This window comes from Trachurus trachurus (assembly GCF_905171665.1).
Source record: "Trachurus trachurus genome assembly, chromosome: 6".
Taxonomy (NCBI): domain Eukaryota; kingdom Metazoa; phylum Chordata; class Actinopteri; order Carangiformes; family Carangidae; genus Trachurus; species Trachurus trachurus.
The window spans coordinates 20,192,535-20,212,064 of record NC_139897.1 but is presented as its reverse complement, the minus strand read 5'-3'; the positions used below and the strand labels follow the sequence as shown (position 1 = coordinate 20,212,064).

Sequence of the window (19,530 nt, the reverse complement as noted above, 5' to 3'; positions counted from 1 at the left end):
TGCAAAAACAACAGCCCATGCGGACATTGTGTCACTGTATGAGCTGTTGTGTTGAAGCGAGCTACATAAGCATGTACCACGGTGCAATATGACTTAATCTTGAGTTTTCTTTTAGCAGAAAGACGGGTGAAGATGCCTGTAAGAGATTCCCCCGTGAGTAATACCCCATCTAAGTTTGTAGTATGTTTGTTTTAATGTCGTCTCCTGGCATGATTTCAAGTGTTGTGTATTGCTATAAAATATAATATATCACCATCAGCTGTAAGGCTGTATAAAGAGCAAAGCCAGATTCATAATTTTGTTTAGAAGTCCCCATTGGTTTATGATGAGAACAAACTAATTCATCTGTCTTTTACTGATACTGGAATTGAACCAGTACACTGTTGGTTCAGTTTGGTAATAAGGATACAACACTGGTGATGACTGCAATTCTCCCAATTAGGTAGAGAAAACATCAACAAAGGCCATGTCTGCCATCAGGAATTGGTGGAATACCCTTCATTTGGACAAATCAGACACTAATGACTCCAACACCGAAGAAGATGAGGAAGAATTAGCAGGGAAGAGGCAGTGTAAGTTATTTTACACAACATTTGTATGTAGAATATATGTATGTAACCATACTGGTGACAGGAGACTGTGCAAAGTAAGACCTGGTCAACGCTGAATGGATATGTGGGGTCTCATCCCTAATTCTACTAGATCATTATATATTAAACAAGAGCTCTTTTGTGAATGAGATAATAAAGGCAATTAGGTGCAGTATAATCCCTTTTTAGCTTGTTCGGTCTGGATGAGGTAATCAGCCAGACCTGATGAAAAATGCATATCCAGACCAGTGTGTACCACCAGAAGAGCAGGAGGATGGAGGACAGATATTCAGGGTGTGATTCATATTCCCCTTCAGTGTCCATAAACCTGACCCAGACTCTGCGGACCAGGCAGCTGCTCATAGATTTTGATGGTGGCAGACCAATTTTGAGTCTCAGGGCACCGTTGGACCTGGTTAACTTTCCATCCATCTCCCGCCCCCGTTGGCCCATAGAGTGTGAGGTTGTCACTGACGTTATCCATCACATAGGTAATTTTCCTATTCCTTTTTGTAGCCAACTGTGTTTCTGAAGTGCAAAAAAAAGGCTTTTCAGCCGTGTTAATCAGCCCACGTGCTGGTAATGAGTCAAAAATTGTAAATAAATAATAATTTTAAAAAGTAACGAATGGAAACAATGAATTAAACTACATCTAAAACTTTCCATGTCCTATTTCCGGCAGTGTAACAATACAGAGAGAGTTTGTGTTTTAGAGTGGGACCCCCCAGAGCCAGAGCCTTTTTATCAGGCAACAGGACATGAGAGGACACCGATGCCAGCAGGAGAGGAGCGAGGCAAAGTGGTGTACTGCATTGACCATGGTAACTTTAGACCCCAAACACTGTTTGAATTTGTTTACCCGTAGCTGTATTTTGTGAGAACAAACACAACCTAAGGGCTTTATGGCTCAAGATGTGGATTTCATATTGGCATCACCATACCTATCTGTAAGTGCTGTGTAATCCAAGTCTTACTCTTTAGTTAATGTAGAGTCTCATGGGAGTTGTAGTGGGCCATCCTCACCAGTGTTAATCCAGATATGAGCTACTGTAATAGTTTTCTTGATAAACATGTTACACCCTGCCACCACTGCCTGAAAACAATCCAAGTTTTATGATCACTCTTTTCCTGCTGCTGTCACTCCTTTTAGCCACTAAGCGCCCCTTTTTCACCTGCTCTCGTGTTGGAGGGAGCAGGGGCCCCATTAAGAGTGCCACATCTTATGACATCAACCAGACAGACTTCACCCTTGAGTTTGAGTCTCGCTTTGAGAGTGGGAACCTTCAGAAAGCTGTGCAAGTGTGAGTGTGTTGTTGCCACAGCATTTCAACTATTGTATATTCATCCCTGTAGTTCCAAGTGAAGTTACACTGTTTCCCTGTTTCCACTCTTATTTCCTCCCTCTTCAGGGGTGTCTACGATTATGAGCTCACCTTGCAGACAGACATGTACACCAGAAAGCACACACAGTGGTTCTACTTCAGGGTGAGGAACATGAAGGCTGGAATCACCTACCGCTTCACTATCATGAACTTGATGAAGAGCAGCAGCCTGTATTCCCTGGGTATGAAACCACTCCTCTACTCTGAGAGGGCTGCCAAGGAGAAAGGCACTGGATGGCAACGCACCGGCTCCAACATCAAATACTACCGTAACAACAATCAGGTAGGTTTACATATTGGACAAGCCAGTCAATATTAGCATTTTGACTGGCTTTAGTCAGTGCACCATAATCTACTCGTCTCTTTCTTTAGTGTTCAATCATCAAGCTTGAGATGCCCCATTGTAATAAAAATGTATTTTGTCTCTATTTAGAATACAAAGGACAACAACGACACCATCACCCTGTACTCGCTCACCTGGACTCTCCAGTTCCCTTATGACTCAGACACCTGCTATCTGGCCCACTGCTACCCCTACACCTATTCACACCTGCAGCGCTACCTCAAGCGCATTTCTTCCAATCCTGTGGTAGCGTCGTACTGTAAACTACGAGTGCTGTGCCACAGCCTCGCTGGGAATGCTGTGTATGTGGTGACAATAACGTCCCAGGGGGTCGGCAGGGTGGAGGGCAGGAGGAAGAAGGCCGTGGTGGTGACTGCCAGAGTGCACCCTGGAGAAACCAACGGGTCCTGGATGATGGAGGGGTTGTTGGACTTTCTGCTTGGGGACTCGGAAGATGCTCAGCTACTTAGGGACACTTTTGTCTTCAAGGCGAGGAACCTCAAGCTCTTTTAGTCTCTCATCTGCATTATTATCATGATCATTACTCCAATACCTTGTCTGAATAGTAATTTATAAATCAGATGGTGAATGGACAGACCTATGAGGTTGGGTTGTAATTGTACTGCTATCAAACAAAGTGTTTTTCTAATGTGCTACAGGTGGTGCCGATGCTGAACCCTGATGGTGTGGTGGTGGGAAATTACCGCTGCTCCCTGGCAGGAAGGGACCTCAACAGAAATTACAAAACATTGCTCAGAGATTCCTTTCCCTGCGTGTGGCACACCCGAAACTTTGTGGAAAGGTAAGGACGTATGCATAGAATAACACAAGATCAGAGTTTGAGAGTGGTTTCATAATAACCTATAGTGCTTACAATATCTTTTTTTTCTTCTCTCTCCTACATTTTGTATGTTTGGAAAGTTGACAAATCACAACCTACAACAAAATTATTTCATATTTTCCCCAGGCTGACGGCTGAGATGGATGTAGTTCTTTACTGTGACTTTCATGGCCACAACCGCAAAAACAATGTTTTCATGTACGGTTGTAACAACCAAGGTGATGTGTCTCTTAAACTCCATGAGAGAGTCTTTCCACTAATGATGAGCAAAAATGCCAGTAACAAGGTAAAGTCAGTGTTATTTAAAAAAAATTAAATAAAACCTATATTAGTCTGAATTATATATGACCCTCAAACATTTTTATTAAAATGTTAGACGTGCATTTCTGTATTTACAGTGTCTGGTCCTTGTTATTCATTTATGTATATTTAACATTCGTGTGTCACATCTAAACTATCCTATCTTCCTCAGTTCTCCTTCAAGAGTTGTAAATTCAGAGTGCAGAAGAGCAAAGAGGGAACAGGACGAATCGTAATGTGGAGACTTGGCATCAAAAACAGCTACACTATGGAGGCCACCTTTGGAGGCTCCACTTTGGGTAAAGTTATCATTTCCTGAATATGTGTTTTCTTTCATGTGTTTTTATATGATGATTAACATGTTTAACTGTTAGGTGACAGGAAAGGAACACATTTTACCACAAGAGACCTGAAGTCCCTGGGCTTTTATTTTTGTGACACCCTGCTGGACTACTGCGACCCCGATCCAACAAAGGTGTGGGATGATGAAGCCTCATGGCCTTTAGAGATATGTAGACTCCATCCTTCACTAAAATATACCTATACTGGTGTTTAAGGCTTCAATTTTGTGACAGAAATTTAAATTTACTTGTGTGTGCTATTGTTTTCTAATGTTTCCTCTGTTCTTCTTATCTCAGACCAGTTACTGTCTGACAGAGCTGGGAGCAATGCTAAGAAAAGAGGTCAGCGAGAGGCTGGGCAAAGATCTGGCCACTGACTTCAACTTCTCCATGTCTGACCTGGAAACCAGGTGATCTCGTAATTTACTATTCTTGGTATTATTTATACTTGGACATAATGGCGTTAATATAAAATGTGCTCTCATTTAGCTTGAATGTGAATATTTTTGCTTTCACAGCACTGGCGGATCAAATAGTTCAGATTCAGATGGACTCCCGGCACATTTGTTGAACCAGCCACAAACACAGGTATGCTGTGAGTTCAGTTTCACACTAGTGCTTTATTACAACAGCAGATGTAGTATTGTCGTCACCTTGAGTTGATGGTGGGTGTTTGATTAAGGTTAATATCACAACTGTATCTTGTGTGAAAATCAGTTTACAACACACTGTCACTCTCCTCCAAAGCAAACTCCAGTGAAGAAGAAAAAGAAGTGCCTAAAGAGTCATAAAGAGAGGAACAGACTCAGAGCAAAGAACACAGATCCAAAGGCTTTGCAAAGCAGCATCAAAACTATTGTAAGAGACTCAATGGCCCGTTGATGAATGCATACTCTTGTCTGCTGTCAAACAAGACTGATTACTGAGCGGTCTTTGCAGGAATCCAGGCTGCCACATGAGAAAGTTAAAGAGAACATCCCAGAGAGGCCTGTTGGGAGGCACCGGAGAAAATGGCAGGTATGAAGTACAGATAGTGTGAATGTGTTGAGAGGCAGCCAGACAAAGAAGTGACATTTCCCGACATGTACCCACTTATATTTCTTTCTTCTCGAAGGCAAATGGTCTGATAAAAAAAGCTGTGACCCCTCCTTCCACCACTCACTCTGGGGCTCAGGTGACTCTGTGGCAGGGCTGTGAGCCTGTCAAGGTAAAGATGAACCAGATAATCCAGACTGAATGAATTCATTTGATACTTCTTGTAATGCTTCAAGAAACACAACCTGTAATTTGACTTTGCTTTTGTGATATTTGACATTTTTTAGGATGACCCTCTGGAAAACATGACTTGCAATTGTCCGCATCTGAGCAAACACACAGCTGGGCTACATCAGATAGGTAAAAATTTTTGGTTTTTATTGGAGGTTCAGCCCGTCTAAAAAAAATACCCTTATATCCCCAGTATCATTAGTGTCATATTTTGTAAGGTTCATCATGTTGCCTTTTGCCTTCATATTGGAAGTATTTACATGTCCAACATGCAGGTGGTTTCCTGGAGGCAAAGCTATGAATGCTTCATCCTTTGATCGATTAGGAGAGATCTTGTGTTTTAGTGAACTGTGTGTGTGTGTGTGTGTGTGTGTGTGTGTGTGTGTGTGCGTGTGTGTGTGTTTATTTTTTTGCTTTCACAGGTGACCAGGGGATGGATACAGGACAATGGAGATGCTCATCTCAACTGTTGCACCTGAGTGCTCTTATTCCACCCTCACCAAATCTCATACATCCCAGCCACCACCAGCACCACCATCCCCGACAACCCTTCGTCTCCTACGGAGGTCAACTCAAGCCTTCCTCAAATTCTTTTTCAAGGTCCCACAGGTAAACATCACAGTAAATTGATATATTTTTTTTAAATAATATAATAGTAGGTGTGGGGAGATTCACTAATATTCATTAAATCAATCTATGGTAGGTCATCCTTGTGTTTTAAGATGGTTCCAGACGTTCTTCCATCAAAGCGCCTGCTGTCAAGTATCGCTAATGACAGTCTCAACAGTCGGCACGTTTACAGAGACAGAAATTCTTTACGGGTCTCAGAACACGCAGACACAACCAAGACCAAACGGCAGAATGAGGAACAGCAAATTGATCCCTTGGAAGGTAGTTCTTTGATATTCATATACATAATGAGAACATGTGTTTTTTTCTAACTTGTCAGTAACTTCACCGCTTCTCTACCCAATCTTGCTATTTATTCAGTGGGGTTATCGCTGGTGAGATGTGTACCACTTGGAGAGCAGAACCAGAGAGAGCTCGCTCCTGACGTCCACCTGAGAGACACTGCACTACGCAGCACTTTATTTGTGCCTGCGCTGAGGGCCCCCAACCAAGAAGGAAACAGGTTTATCCATTTTTAAATCCTCTTGAGCACCCTCTCTCTTCTCTGTTAAAAGCTCAAGTTGCCATTGCAGTTCAATGTTTGGAACACAAGCCCTGATGTTAAACATTTATGATAACAAGACATTCTTTACGATGATGAGTAAACAAGCATTAGCTTTTAACCTAATTTTAATGTCCTTTTGAAGGTCTTCTGAGCTCTTTATCCTTTTTCAATTTCCTCAGACTACACAATGAGACTTGGGAAGACAAGAAGCATGTTGGTGTTTTACCCCCTCTGTCAAAGACTTCTGGCTTAATGACGGTGGAACTACCACATTCACAGGGTGGTTCCCTCAGGAGGCTCAAGGCAAAGGACATCAGGCACCATCACTCTGGTAGAAAAAGCCAAACAAACACGGATGGACAAGAGGCAATGATCACAAGAACATCACAATCTGCCCCACTGTAGAGCACAATATTTTGATCTGGGATCTAATAGGATGATTTTTATTCTCTGTTCTCCAGCTGGTGATGTGAAGCTCCACTCATGAGTGTCGGGAAATATATATTTTGCTAAAACTTAAGCAGGTGTGAGAATATACTTGAATAATGCTGCTGTTTCCTCACTGACACAGATTTCATGACATGGGTCGGACTTTTATCGTATTGACAGAGGAGAGAAAGTCCAGTAGGTACGATCCAGGGGTGGTCTCTGTCTTATAATTAATATTATATACTCTTTTAATAAACGTAATATGAAGTCATTCAAAACTCATTTTTTATAATCAGTTATATTTTCAGTCACAGTCCTAATGTGTTTTCTCCTTAGTTTTGATATTGGTAAGGACAAGATTTATGGATGATAAAACTGTTCAAAGTACACCACCACAGTCCAAGATGCAGTACATAAGATGCCTGATAAATGACACAAGGGCTATGTTATATAAATGTAATTTATTGCAACTCTATAAAAACAACAATACAATCCCATGAAATATCATGTCCAAAAATACAAAAATAAATATGGTCAAACATTTTTCTCTTTAATAATAAGTTGAGGGCAGCCATGTCCTACACTCAACATAAAAAGTGACACAAACTGTTTGTTGTTGGCATCTGACACTGGGTAAGACACTGGGTAAGAATATCAGGTATGGATATGTTCTGGTGTGGGTTCGGGTCCAGGTTCAGTCAAACTGTCTGAGATGAAACTGGGTTTGGGTGTGTCTGACCATGTCACGTAGAGCCACAAAACCAGAGAGAGCCTGGGTCATTCAGGGAAAGAAACGTCATTTTTTTTTAAAAAGGTTAGGGTTAGATTCAATCTTTAATGATTACCAAATAATGAAAGTGTAATGTAGTCCACCAAAATGTTAATACATGCACTACGAACTACACCAGTCAGTATTTAGGAGGAATGTAAAAAAAAATTTAAAAAATAAATACCTGTGTAAGTATGAATATAGCAAGGACTATGTGAACCCCTCTCTCCAGGGGCTGTATGAGAATGGCTTCATTAAAGAGCTGGAACAGGATCAGTGGAAACTGCAGCAGGATGCTCAAGAGCCAAAATCCAGCCAACTCTGGGACCTTCCACACACAAAAAAGCATGGCATGATGGTTTTGTAGTCACTGGAATTAATGACCTCTTGTTTTGTGTGTGTGTTGTGTTTCTACATCAAATATATCACACTATATTGTTATATGTGTGATGCCCAACCTTTTCTTGCAGGTTCCCAGTGTAACCGAGATAAAGTCTGATGGCCTCAATCAGAGTCATCACGATGAGAACAGTCACGAGGATGAACTTGTAGTAGTCCGGCAAGGCGGGATACTGGAAGAGATCACACACAGTCACAACAATGCAGTTGAATGAACTGAATTTAATTAATGTAATATTGTAAGGACGGTGGCATAATTTGTGCATATGCATAAGTGCATTATTATATAGTATACACCCTGCTCTATCTGTAGAGTTTTACCGTACTTGTACTACCTTTTACCATAGGATCAGCCCTGTATTGCAAGTCTGTCCTGACCTAATGTGAGTAGATTAATTATCTACTTCTCCAAATAACTCGTTTTTTTTTTGTTTTTTTTTTACATTGTCCAGCAGTATTTCACATAACCAAACCTCCTGTGACACATTTAGCCTTACCTTGAGGTGCAGCATTACAATTTCACTGATCCACCACAAGGGGAAGAACCACATGTTGAAGTACAGAGACATCTGGAGGTGGAGACTTGACAAAACCCGCTTGTCTGAAAACAAACAAACAAACCACAGAGCAACACATAAATAGCTGGATTTAAGCAACAGCTGCCGCAAAACCACCTTTTAGAGCCTCGTACGGTCGACCCTGTCGCTGGTTAGCAACATAAACATGAAAGCTAACTCGTCCATAACGTTGAGCTGCTCGTTGAGCTGAACTGTAACGTTACTCACCCTGTGGTAAAAATGTGTTATTCTCCTTGGAGAAAGGTCCAGTCCGACTCTGGTCGAATAACACATTCCGGGAGAAATCTTCTAAACGTCTTCTGAGCGTCTCCGGAAGGTCCATCGTGTAAAATCACAAACATCCCCACAGGAAACACACACCACCGACCGACTCTCCTCCTCTTCTTCCTCACAGCAAACATACCGACCACCGCCGTCGTATCCATGGTTACCAAAGAAATCTCGCGTTCCGCTCAAATCTCGTGAGGCAAATCGTCCTCTTGATTCCTGTCCCTTAAAAAGTTTAATTGTGATACAGCGTTACACAAACATATTTTAGGAGGTGGCACACGCTCTCTGTGCATTTAAAAATGTGGTGTCGGGTAAGTTGTGTGAGTTTTATTTGGCTCCATGAACGTTAACAGAGTAAGAGATGCCACTCCTCCTACCCCAGCTTTCACAGAAAACGAAAGTTAGTCGTAGTGTTATTGATGAAGATGGCAGAAGGCTGGGCACGAGGTCCGCTGTCATGCTCCATATGTTTGGATGCACTAAAGAGCCCTGCGACCCTTCAATGTGGCCACAGCTACTGTATGGACTGCGTGAACGCTTACTGGGACACGGAGGACCAACGTGGGGTCTACACCTGTCCCCAGTGTAGACAGACTTTCAAACCGAGACCTGTCCTGAACAAGAACACCGTGCTGGCTGATTTGATGGGGAAAATGCCCACCCACCCCTCTGCTGTTGGGGATGAAGTTGCTACAGGAGATGTGGAGTGTGATTTCTGCACCCAGAAGAAGCTGAAAGCTGTCAAGTCTTGCCTGGTGTGTCTGGCCTCCTATTGTGCCACTCATTTACAACCTCACTATGAGTCTGCTGCTTTCAAAAGACACAAGCTGGTGGAAGTCTATTCCTCCATACAAGAGAGGATCTGCTCCAAGCATGACAAGCTGATTGAGATCTACTGTCGCACTGATGGCCAGTGCATTTGTCTACTTTGCGCAATGGATGACCACAAAGGTCATGACACCATCTCGGCTGCAGCAGAGAGGAAAGAAAGACAAGTAAGGGCATTTATTTTGGTTCTAGTTTGTGCTTGAAAATGTTTAGATATTGCTCCAGAATCAAATTCAAATGCAAAACAATGCAATTTTATTTTCAGAGACAGTTTGGAAAGAAGAAACAAAGATACCAACAGGGAATGCAAGAAAAAGAGAAACAACTCCAACAACTGAAACACAAAATGAAAGCACTGAAGGTGATTTGTTTTCCTACTTTTTCTTGACTGTCCTGCTTTCAAAACATTTTACAGTGCAGTGCAGTAACAACATGTCTCATACTGTCAGCACACTGCAGACGCAGCAGCCGATCAGAATGAGAAAGCCTTTGCTGATTTAGTCCAGATGGCAGATAAAAGCCGACGTGCTGTGAAGGAGACCATCAGTGTTCAAGAAAAGGCTGCAATGAGCCGAGCCGAGGCGCTCGTGGATCAGCTGGAGAAGGATATCATGAAGCTGAGGATGGATGAAGATAAACTGAAGCAGCTGTCCCGAACAGATGATAACATTAATTTCATTCAAGTACACAAACACAAAATAGATCTTTGGACCAGATAATGTGGTGGTTGGGAAACTACAGTTCATGTTTCTGTTCTTATGTTTGCAGAGCTGCCAGTCCATTTTCGACCATCCAGAATCTGCTGTGTCATCAGACCGCCACATCCACCTGCACACATCTTTTGACTTTGTGACAAAGGGCATTTCTGATTTGACAAACAAAATGAAACCCATTGTAGCCGCTATTGCAGACCTAACCATTCAAAGTAAGAAAATAGCATTATTCAAACAATTTATGTTTATGTGATTGATGATGATCATTTTGTTTTCTGTTTGTAATTCAAGCTGATCCTGATCCAAAGACAAGACAAGAGTTCCTTCTGTGTAAGTGGTCACTGTCTTTTGGTACGTAACACTAGTCTCCACTGCACTAGCCACAGTGAATGAACATTTCTTACCTTCGTTTCAGATTCCTGCCATCCCAGTTTGGATCCCAACACAGCGTTTGAAAACCTAATGCTTTCTGAGGGAAACAGCAAGATAACCTGGGTTAAAAAAGCTCAGCATTACCCACATCACCCAGAGAGATTTACCACATATGACCAAGTGTTGTGCACTGAAGGTCTGTCTGGGGTTTGCTACTGGGAGGTTGAATGTAGAGGGCCCAGGGTTGAAGTCGCTGTGTGCTACAAAGGGTCGGGGCTGCAAGAGAGTTGCTTTGGGTACACAGACCAGTCCTGGTGCATTTCCCTTACAACTTCTGGTTGTTCTGGTTTTTGGCACAATCAAGTCAAAACTACAGTGTCAGGCCACTGCTCCTCTACAGTTGGAGTTTATCTGAACCATAAGGCCGGGACCCTGTCCTTCTACAGCGTGTGGGATGCTGATGAAATGATTCTCCTTCACAGAGTTCACACCACATTCTCCAAGCCTCTGTACCCTGGCTTCATGGTCAGCAGAGGCGCCTCTGTTAGGATCCTCACATCAAAGTGAACAGAAACAAGTCATGTCAGGATCAGTTGTGATTACTAGTTTGCTGCTAACTACTAACCCTTCATCTTAGCTTGGTTGCTTGCAGTGAAATTTCCTGCTGCTGGAGTTTGTTGCACGTTCTGTCAATTTGAATACTTTTTCCAATGTCCTGGCCACTGGTTGTGCTATAGAAGTTGATAGTTTACCATGTCTTTTTTTTTTAAGCGGTGTTATGGTGTTGGGCAGAAAAAAACAGTTTAAGGCACTTTAAAAATTGTGAAACCTTTGTTAAATAAAAGCCTTTCCAATTAAAGGTGTGTTGAAGTCCATGTCTCATTTCAGATTTCCATGAAGATCCCCTTGTTCTTATATCAACACAAGAGTAGATTTTTACCTTTTTGCACACAACTAAGACATTTCCTCAGATTCATTAAGGAATAACAGAACCACATTTTCAGGATGCATTAACTTAACATTAATTTGTGAAAGCCATGTCATGTGACAACGCAACATATATAAAGTAAAAAATATGGTGAAGCTGAGGGCAAATCCAGCTGGATAGCTGGCTAATGACACTGACTATATGATTTGAGAGGTGGTGGTATGAATCCCACTCATGATGCTAAGGTGCCTTCGGGAAGAAGAAGGGTTTGTTAAATGGGCCACAAGTTTTGTGAATTATCTGGCAGGTCCTGAAACTGCAGTCATGAAAGTACAGCCCCTCACCCCCACCCCCAGAAATGGCTGAAATTGGTCCACATCAATCACAACATGTTGCCAATAACTGTGTACCCAGAACATTGTGCATAGTATGCAAATCTGAATCATCAATGGTTCGGGATTTGGGGATAAATGAAAGGTTAATGTTTGGGGGGTGGGGGGTTAGAGTGTCTAGAAGTAGAAACGCCCCTCCTATGCCTAAAACTATGTGGTCCTTGGCCTGAGGTCCTGAAACTGCGGCGGCTCTCTGGAAGTGGAGCCTCGGTTAATGTGCAGCACACAAGCCACTCCTCCAGAGGAAAATGAAACTAAAACTCGGTCAGTGTTGAGTTGAGAGACGTACGTGACAACAACATGGCTGACAGTCAACAACTGTTAGACTGCTCTGTTTGTTTACAGTTACTGGAGGATCCCGTGACGACCGCGTGCGGACACAGTTACTGTAGTAGATGCATCAACACCTTCTGGGACAAAAACAACCACAGCGGAAAAGGGTACAGCTGTCCCCAGTGCAGGGAGACTTTCTACCCGAGGCCTGTGCTGAAGAGGAACACGCTGCTGGCTGACCTGCTGGAGCAGCACAAGGGGGCAAGGGGCAAAAGGACCGATAGCAATGATGATGATGATGATGAAGATGATGGTGAAGGTGACACCTGTGCCGGACCTGGTGACGTGCCGTGTGACGCATGCACGGGGAGGAAAAGGAAAGCTTGCATGTTCTGTCGCGTGTGTTTGGCCTCCTACTGTGAGACTCACCTGCGGCCTCACTACGAGGTGCCGCCGCTGAGGAGACACAGTCTGACTCCGGCCTCGGCCAGGATCCAGGAGAGCATCTGCAGCAGGCACAACAAGCTCCTGGAGATCCACTGCCGCACCGACCAGATGTTCATATGCCTGATGTGCGTGATGGATGGACACAAGGGCCATGACACTGTGGCAATTGAAGCAGAAAAGTTGGCAGTGGAGGTACTGTTGTTGTTGTTGTTGTTGTCTGTCCTTTGTTTTGTTTTGTTTCTATTGTCACTGATCTCATGAAAATCTGATGATCTCATGTTTGTTGTGTTTTAACAGAGACAGCTGGAGGCGACCAAACAGGAAATGTCAGACAGAGTGCTGAGTTCACAGAGGAGAATGGGAAACCTGAGAGATGCTGCAAACTGTATAAGAGTGAGTGTCACCCAAAAATTGAATTATCCTTTTTATTTCACTCAACAATGTAGGCTACAGTATTTATTTTCCTTTAAAATAGTCAGTTGCCATTCGGGTGAACTGCTGTTCTTGTGCACAGGGATGTCCCAGCAAGTAGCCTACTCACAAAAAGTTAGGGGTATTAGACTTTCGGGTGAAATTCATGGAAAATGTAAAAGGTTCATGCTACAGTGTTATTATATCAAGAAAGTAGGGCATTTAAGTAGAAGTATGGAATGGTAAGTTCTTCATCTCAAACAGTTTATTGAAACAAAGGCTAACAACAGTGGTGGGTATACCATAGAAAAAAATGTTCACTGTGACTCTTCCAGTCTGTGTGTTGCAACCTGCTGATGACACTCTAAGCTCAGTGCACATTTCCCTCTGAGAACTGTGAATAAAAAGTAAAAAGTATAATCCATTTGTTCATCACATATTACAGAATAATTAAAGAAATATAAAGTTATAGGGCTTATACATGTCATACAAGGACAACTGTGTTTCCCCACAAGGATGCTGCCTGGGAGGCGTGTGATGAGTTTGAGCGCATTCATGCAGAACACATCCGTCTCTACGTCCACTCCATGGAGAAGAAGCGCACTGAGTTGAGGGAGAAAGTTGGAGAGGCGGAGAAAGCCGGGGTGGACTGGACCCTCGGCTGCCTCAGCGAACTGCAACGAGAGGTGTCTGAGCTCAGGAGGAGAGAGGATGAACTCGAGCAACTCTCACTGACAGAAGATCCCATTCAGTTCCTCAAGGTGAGGACCAGCTTTGTAGTACTCTGATTTTTACATGAGGAAAATGTTCCTCTATCTACACAGTAGGTCAAAGTCACATCACTCACCACACCACGTGTAAACAAAACAGAACACACATGTTATAGGCTTAATGTAGTCATAGGCTTAAATAAAATCACCCGTGAGGTTTCCTTCAGATTTGGTGACATTTAATTCAGTTCAGTTTGATTCAGTTTTAATTGCATTGTCCATCTATCCATCCACTGGATGCATCGATGTACGTGCTGTAGTGGCAGATTGGATTCTTTCCTCTCCAAACTACTGGAAAGTAAAACACAAAGTAAGTGACATGAAATAGTGTGATACATTACACTGGTTCCCTTGTTAACATTTTGTTCCGCTCATCGCTCCTTTTCTTGATGCATCAATCATCTTCTGCTCGAGTCACTGACTCCTGAACCTTCCTACAGCAGCTCTCCTACTAGTACACTGTTGAAGGTGTTTACCACTCTGTATGTGTCGGTCTTGTGCAGGGTTTCCATGCCCTGGGTAACCTGCCTGCTTCTCTGCCCACACATAAAAAACTTGACAAACTTGGAGAGTTTGTCACTGCACGGACAGATGAACTGAAGAATATGTGCAACAAAGAAAAGAAAAGATTACAACATTTTGAGTGCAATATGGGTAAGTACGACCAGTGTTGATTTCTAAACCTTAGAATTAGCTTGGGTTCATTCGTCTTTTCTCTGTGATTATGAATATGAAGATGATGAGCTGTGTTTTTCTTTTTCTTTGTTAGTTTTAGACCCAGCATTAAACATACCAAGTCCGCAAGAAATCAAATCAAGAACGGAGCTTTTGACCAAATACAAGAGTAAGAATGAGGTTAATTCACTTTGTACAAATACTATATTGGTGCTTCGCCAGCTCACTGAGTTTTTCATCTTTCCTTGCAGACTCAAAACTGGAGGTGGATCCTAAAACAGTAGCAGCGTGTCTTTGCTTATCTGACAGTAACAGAAAGATATCATGGGGTGACAGGGACCAGGCTCATCCTGATCACCATGACAGATTCACTCACTATTACCAGGCTCTGGGCAGAGAGGGCCTACAGGGCAACCACTACTGGGAGGTGGAGTGGGATGGCGGCGTAGTTGAGGTGGCTGTGTCGTACAGAGGGATTAAAAGAAAGGGTTCAGGGAAAGAATGCTGTTTTGGTCACAATGATCTGTCCTGGAAATTAACCTGCTCCCCTTCTGGCTGCACATTTTGGCACGATAATCTCCACAAAGGCCAAATCCCTCCAGCTCGCTTCCGAAGGGTAGGTGTGTACCTCAATCATGGAGCAGGAAAGCTGGATTTCTTCAGTGTCCATGACTCTGACCAGTTGACGGTGTTGCACCAGACCCAGACCACCTTCACTGAACCTCTCTATCCGGGCTTCTCTGTTGATTTAGGTGCAACGCTGAAAATATGCAACATTTAAGCCGAAACTTAAACCAAAATTAAACTCAGGGATAGCCACACATTTACATTTTATGCTACATGGGAGGCTATGTTAGTGAGTAAGTGAGCAAGTCAGTGACTGATTGGCTGACATTTACACACATTACATACTAAAGAAAAAGTAACATATAGGCGACAGCTCATTTGATGCTGTTTAAGAATCGAGATTGAAAGATAAAGGTTTTTTTTTGCCATGAACTTGTTTTCTAATTATTAATTTTAAGGCACTGGCAATGATAATAAACCACAGAAGGTACAAGTCAAATGACTAAAAGTTATCTTGAAACTTGAACCCGGCTGAGTCTCTAGGAAAGTTTACAGTGAATTTATTTTTTAAAGCTGTGCCTGTATATGTAACTATTTTTGATTGATGAAATACATAAATGATACACAACTGATCAAATCTGCAATTTTTCATTTTATTGCTTTGATGGTTTGAAACATTTCTTTGTTCTCTTCTTCTTGCTTCAACTCAGTCACATCATGGTGCATCTTCAAAGATTTATCATTTCACAAAAGCTTGGAACACGTAGGCTGGGCCGCTCCATCATTATGACATGCTCTCATTGTTTCGTTGTCTCTTGAACGTTGGAGGACCATATGCATTATTTTGTCTCAGTTCTAGGTGATTGTTACTACCACTGTGCTTATTCTGTGTTTTTAATGATCAAAGAAAGTCAATCAATCAAGCAGAATGACTTCAAATAAAACACTATGCTTTTTCATTGTTTATTTGATCTGTTGTGTTGTTATTTACATGTTTGTGCTTTATTACATGTGAAATTTTACAAATTCAGAAGCAACAAAAATATTTCCATCCATGCACAGAATTCCATTCATACAGTTCAGTCCACATTTTCCCACTGTAGATTTTAACATGCAGCGCCAGCGCCACTAAGAGGTCACAGTGTCATAAAATAGATTCAATGGATGCGTTTGTGTAGGAGCGCTCCACAGTGTCGTAGAAGCGCAGACAGGCCTTGTAATGCAGCAGCTTCTCAGTCAGAGGGCTGATGGTCAGTGCTTTACCCTGTACACTCAGGTCTATGTACCTGGGTAAGATCGGGGTAGAAAATATAAACATTTTTAAAGCCACAGAAAGGATATGTTTGTAAAATGTTACACAGTGATTAATTATGTAACCATGATAAGAAAGTTACAATACTATACCTGTAAGATACACTCCAAAACACAAGGGTGTTGATAGCCATGAGTGCAGCCAGGAGGAAGAAGAAACTCTCCAGATTTCCACCATGCAGGATGCTTGGGTAGAAGTTACCTGTAATCAAATATAATTGTGGTCAAATCGGCACCAGTGGTGAGTGAGTGTCAAAAAACAGCTGATCTGTTCTTACCTCCAGAGAGAAAGTATGTCAGCTGAATGATAAGAGCCCCTAGGAAGCATCCCCCTCCATAGGACAGAGTGAGGAAGTGCAGGGAGATGCCCCTGATGTGGCTCGGGGTCAACTGGAAAGATATGAGGGAACCTGCAAGAGAGGAAGTGGCAGCAAAAATGTCATCATCATCATCTTCGACTATATATTTATGACATACAACATAAGGCAGCTCCCCTATGACTCTCTTACCATGCTTTTATTGATTTGTGATAACATGACATGAACTCTTGTATCAGTTTAAGTGTCTCACTCACATGCGGGGGTGACGAGAGCCTCTGCCAGACCCAGCAGGATGTACTGGGGCGCCAGCTGAAAACACGGCATGGATGACACTTGAAGGACCTTTCCTGACAGAGTCTGCTCCACCAGAGGGTAAGACTTCCTCTGCAGCTCAGACAAACCTGCCACCAGGACTGACAGAGCGGCGCATGCATGGCCCAGAGCTGGAAGGGGAGGATGGACAGAGTGGGATGATGATGAGAGAGGGGGCTGTAGACCAGGGGGAAGGTTGTGATTACAGGAGGAACAGAGGAAGGATGAGAGAGGTAGAAGAGCAAAAGAGATATTTAGCTGAAGACATAAAACTTGGTGTGCTTTAGTAGGGGTTGTGGATGTGTGGAGGTAACTCACTGATTACTTTTGCAGGGGCCAAAGGGGTTTTTTGCATCGAGAGGTAGAAGGTAGTGATGAACTCGACCAGCGGGGCCAAGAGCAGCACAGGAAGGATGCTGATCACATTCATAGCTCCGATGGGCAACAATACGCCATCCAGGTGAAGGTTGGAGTTCATTGTCTGTATGTAATAGCCTGAGGGGATCTGAGAAAGACACAATCTTTAACATTCACATAATAGGGAAATAAATATGATTAGTATGCCCCCATGCAGTGACCTACCTACCTGTGTGATGCAGGCTCTGTACAACAGCTGAAGGCCGTAAAGAGGGAAGAGCTTTGCCAGGACTTTGACGTTCTCCACGTGTGTCTCACTGTAGCGGCCACCGTTGTTCTCCTTGGCACGGTCCAGCCAAGACGCCACATCGCCACTCAGGTGCCGATAGTGGAGGCAGCACATCTTAAAAGAGTTTAGGAAGACTCCCAGCGTGGTCAGAAGGGATCCACCTACGATGGAAACACCAGAGGGAGTATTGTGTTGGCCGCTGCTGTGTTTCTGAATACCTGTTTCTGTATCTCGTCTTTGTTACCTTTCTTGGGTTTGTAGGTGAGTTTGTTGCGCATCATGTGTATGGCGATCAGAGCCAGCAGCACAGAGGTGAAAGGGATAAGAAAGCCTAGATTTTTGCCCACAGACTGCTGGATGTAAGCAATACCCAGAAAGACAACAGTGGAATTCAGGTTCACCAACCAGTAGAACCTAAATGTAATGAAAACAATTCTTACAATAACTCCTTCATTTCAATAACCATATAGTATTTCATGTTTACATGGTGAAAATTGGTAAAATAAAGAACTACGCAATACATTGTAGTTTTACACTGTAGTATGTTGGTATCAGCTGATTGGTCAGCCTGGTTTGGACAAGCACTATATGCAAAAACAGAAAAAGTACCAAGACACTCATCTTGATGAAAAAATCAAAAGCCTTTATTAAGTTTATGGGCAGAACATGGTAAAAACAAACACTTTGACGCGTCTTGGCTGGCAGCCTTCGTCAGGAAGTGAGTGAGTGGTCTGACACGGTGTAGGCATTTGACTCATCACTTTCACCATGGCAGATACAGACAAAGGGAGCCATTACCTGAACAAGACAGCAGAGGACCTCATAACCAACTAGTCCAGTATAAAGCCCTCCAGCTGAGAATAATTAACAACATAAGAATAACAGAATAACTGTATCTGCCATGGTGAAAATTAATGAGTCAAATGTCACCTGTGACCAGACTCATGTGTTCTTTTAATTAGACTTGTCTGCAGACCACTCACCTCTTGATGAAGGTTCCCAGCCAAAACATGTCGAAGTGCTTGTTTTTACCCTGTTCTGCCCATATAGCCTACTTAATAAAGGCATTTTAATTTTTTCATCAATAAAAGTGCCTTGGTACTCTTTCTGTTTTTGCACTCATCTAGCCCTGTACCAAAGAGCACCATCTTAACAACAGAAGTCCTTAGTTCCAGGCAGCATTCCTACTCTTCGGCTTTTTCTTTTACTACTATGATATATTTGGCGTATGTTCATTCTCTCCATTGGATGAACCACTCATTTTGAACACTCCATAAATTTTCCTAAAACACCACCATCAAATCTGCCAAAATGGGTGGTGGTGGGATAACATACACTGAAGAAAATCTCATAATCAAACAGGAAGGATAATCCTTTTTTTTTCTCCCAAAACATATTGATTTGTTATTGTAACTTTGTAAAATACTGCACTTAAATGGCAACACCAACCCACCAGTTGAAGAAGGACAGGAGCTGGTGCTGGTTGTAGCCCTGCAGGTTGTAGGCTCCCATGGGGCAAAGGATGGCCCGGATGCCCCCAATGCCCAGTGCAGCAGCCAGGAGGCCGGTGTAGAACAAGATCTGCTGCTCCTGGGGTTCGAGGTGGTGCGTCATGTGATGAGTGTCGATGTAGAAATCTTCAAAGGGAAATGCCACAACCGGCAACATAGCTGTACCTAGAATGAAGAGGCACCCAGCAGATTCTGAGACATCAGTAAAAGTTTATCTAGGTACAGGTGGAACAATTGGAGACTGTATTATCATGAAAAAAAGCAAAGACATAAAAACAACAGGACATAGTTGCCCTTTGTGTTCAACCTTATTCTGATTTAACAATATAAAGTAAATGTTCTGCCCATATGTCCATACTATTCCAAAATGTT

The 19,530-nt window shown here is 42.7% G+C and overlaps 4 protein-coding genes and 1 pseudogene across 5 annotated transcripts; 3 read left to right on the top strand and 2 right to left on the bottom strand.

Moving 5' to 3' along the window:
• Positions 1 to 132: 132 nt before the first annotated feature.
• On the top strand, positions 133 to 6,724 carry agbl2 (AGBL carboxypeptidase 2; the record flags this gene model as incomplete). Its single annotated transcript, XM_083973547.1, has 17 exons — positions 133 to 138; positions 443 to 572; positions 908 to 1,081; positions 1,304 to 1,411; positions 1,741 to 1,891; positions 2,000 to 2,255; positions 2,406 to 2,804; positions 2,975 to 3,117; positions 3,283 to 3,442; positions 3,629 to 3,755; positions 3,831 to 3,931; positions 4,095 to 4,207; positions 4,316 to 4,385; positions 4,545 to 4,655; positions 5,473 to 5,672; positions 5,767 to 5,954; positions 6,699 to 6,724. The coding sequence occupies 17 exons, from the start codon at positions 133 to 135 to the stop codon at positions 6,722 to 6,724; spliced, it is 2,463 nt and encodes an 820-aa protein (XP_083829673.1).
• Positions 6,725 to 7,280: 556 nt separating this feature from the next.
• On the bottom strand, positions 7,281 to 8,791 carry tmem17 (transmembrane protein 17). The gene is made up of 5 exons (XM_083974101.1): positions 8,620 to 8,791; positions 8,332 to 8,435; positions 7,894 to 8,007; positions 7,620 to 7,763; positions 7,281 to 7,438 (listed from the first exon to the last, which is right to left on the bottom strand). The coding sequence occupies exons 1-5, from the start codon at positions 8,732 to 8,734 to the stop codon at positions 7,361 to 7,363; spliced, it is 555 nt and encodes a 184-aa protein (XP_083830227.1). The 5' UTR covers positions 8,735 to 8,791; the 3' UTR covers positions 7,281 to 7,360.
• Positions 8,792 to 9,107: 316 nt separating this feature from the next.
• Positions 9,108 to 11,212, top strand: LOC310987350 (E3 ubiquitin/ISG15 ligase TRIM25-like; annotated as a pseudogene). The gene is made up of 5 exons (XR_014596479.1): positions 9,108 to 9,677; positions 9,776 to 9,871; positions 9,960 to 10,435; positions 10,515 to 10,553; positions 10,639 to 11,212. The product of XR_014596479.1 is annotated as an E3 ubiquitin/ISG15 ligase TRIM25-like (transcript).
• A 1,000-nt stretch (positions 11,213 to 12,212) lies between these two features.
• On the top strand, positions 12,213 to 15,955 carry LOC310987692 (E3 ubiquitin/ISG15 ligase TRIM25-like). The gene is made up of 6 exons (XM_083974083.1): positions 12,213 to 12,827; positions 12,933 to 13,028; positions 13,562 to 13,807; positions 14,320 to 14,470; positions 14,586 to 14,660; positions 14,743 to 15,955. Exons 1-6 carry the CDS (start codon positions 12,216 to 12,218, stop codon positions 15,270 to 15,272), a joined length of 1,710 nt encoding a protein of 569 aa, XP_083830209.1. The 5' UTR covers positions 12,213 to 12,215; the 3' UTR covers positions 15,273 to 15,955.
• A 247-nt stretch (positions 15,956 to 16,202) lies between these two features.
• On the bottom strand, positions 16,203 to 19,315 carry slc15a5 (solute carrier family 15 member 5; the record flags this gene model as incomplete). The annotated part of the gene is made up of 8 exons (XM_083974091.1): positions 16,203 to 16,344; positions 16,463 to 16,571; positions 16,648 to 16,779; positions 16,944 to 17,132; positions 17,320 to 17,506; positions 17,588 to 17,808; positions 17,892 to 18,061; positions 19,101 to 19,315. The coding sequence occupies 8 exons, from the start codon at positions 19,313 to 19,315 to the stop codon at positions 16,203 to 16,205; spliced, it is 1,365 nt and encodes a 454-aa protein (XP_083830217.1).
• Positions 19,316 to 19,530: the final 215 nt, after the last annotated feature.

Coding starts and splice junctions, on each gene's coding strand:
- tmem17 (XM_083974101.1), bottom strand. CDS start 8,734: ATGGACCTTCCGGAGACGCTCAGAAGACGTTTAGAAGATTTCTCCCGG. Junction 7,764..7,893: donor CTGGGAACCTGCAAGAAAAG/GTTGGGCATCAC, acceptor TGTGTGTGGAAG/GTCCCAGAGTTGGCTGGATT. Junction 7,439..7,619: donor CTATATTCATACTTACACAG/GTATTTATTTTT, acceptor TGAATGACCCAG/GCTCTCTCTGGTTTTGTGGC.
- LOC310987692 (XM_083974083.1), top strand. CDS start 12,216: ATGGCTGACAGTCAACAACTGTTAGACTGCTCTGTTTGTTTACAGTTA. Junction 12,828..12,932: donor CAGAAAAGTTGGCAGTGGAG/GTACTGTTGTTG, acceptor GTGTTTTAACAG/AGACAGCTGGAGGCGACCAA. Junction 13,029..13,561: donor ATGCTGCAAACTGTATAAGA/GTGAGTGTCACC, acceptor TTTCCCCACAAG/GATGCTGCCTGGGAGGCGTG.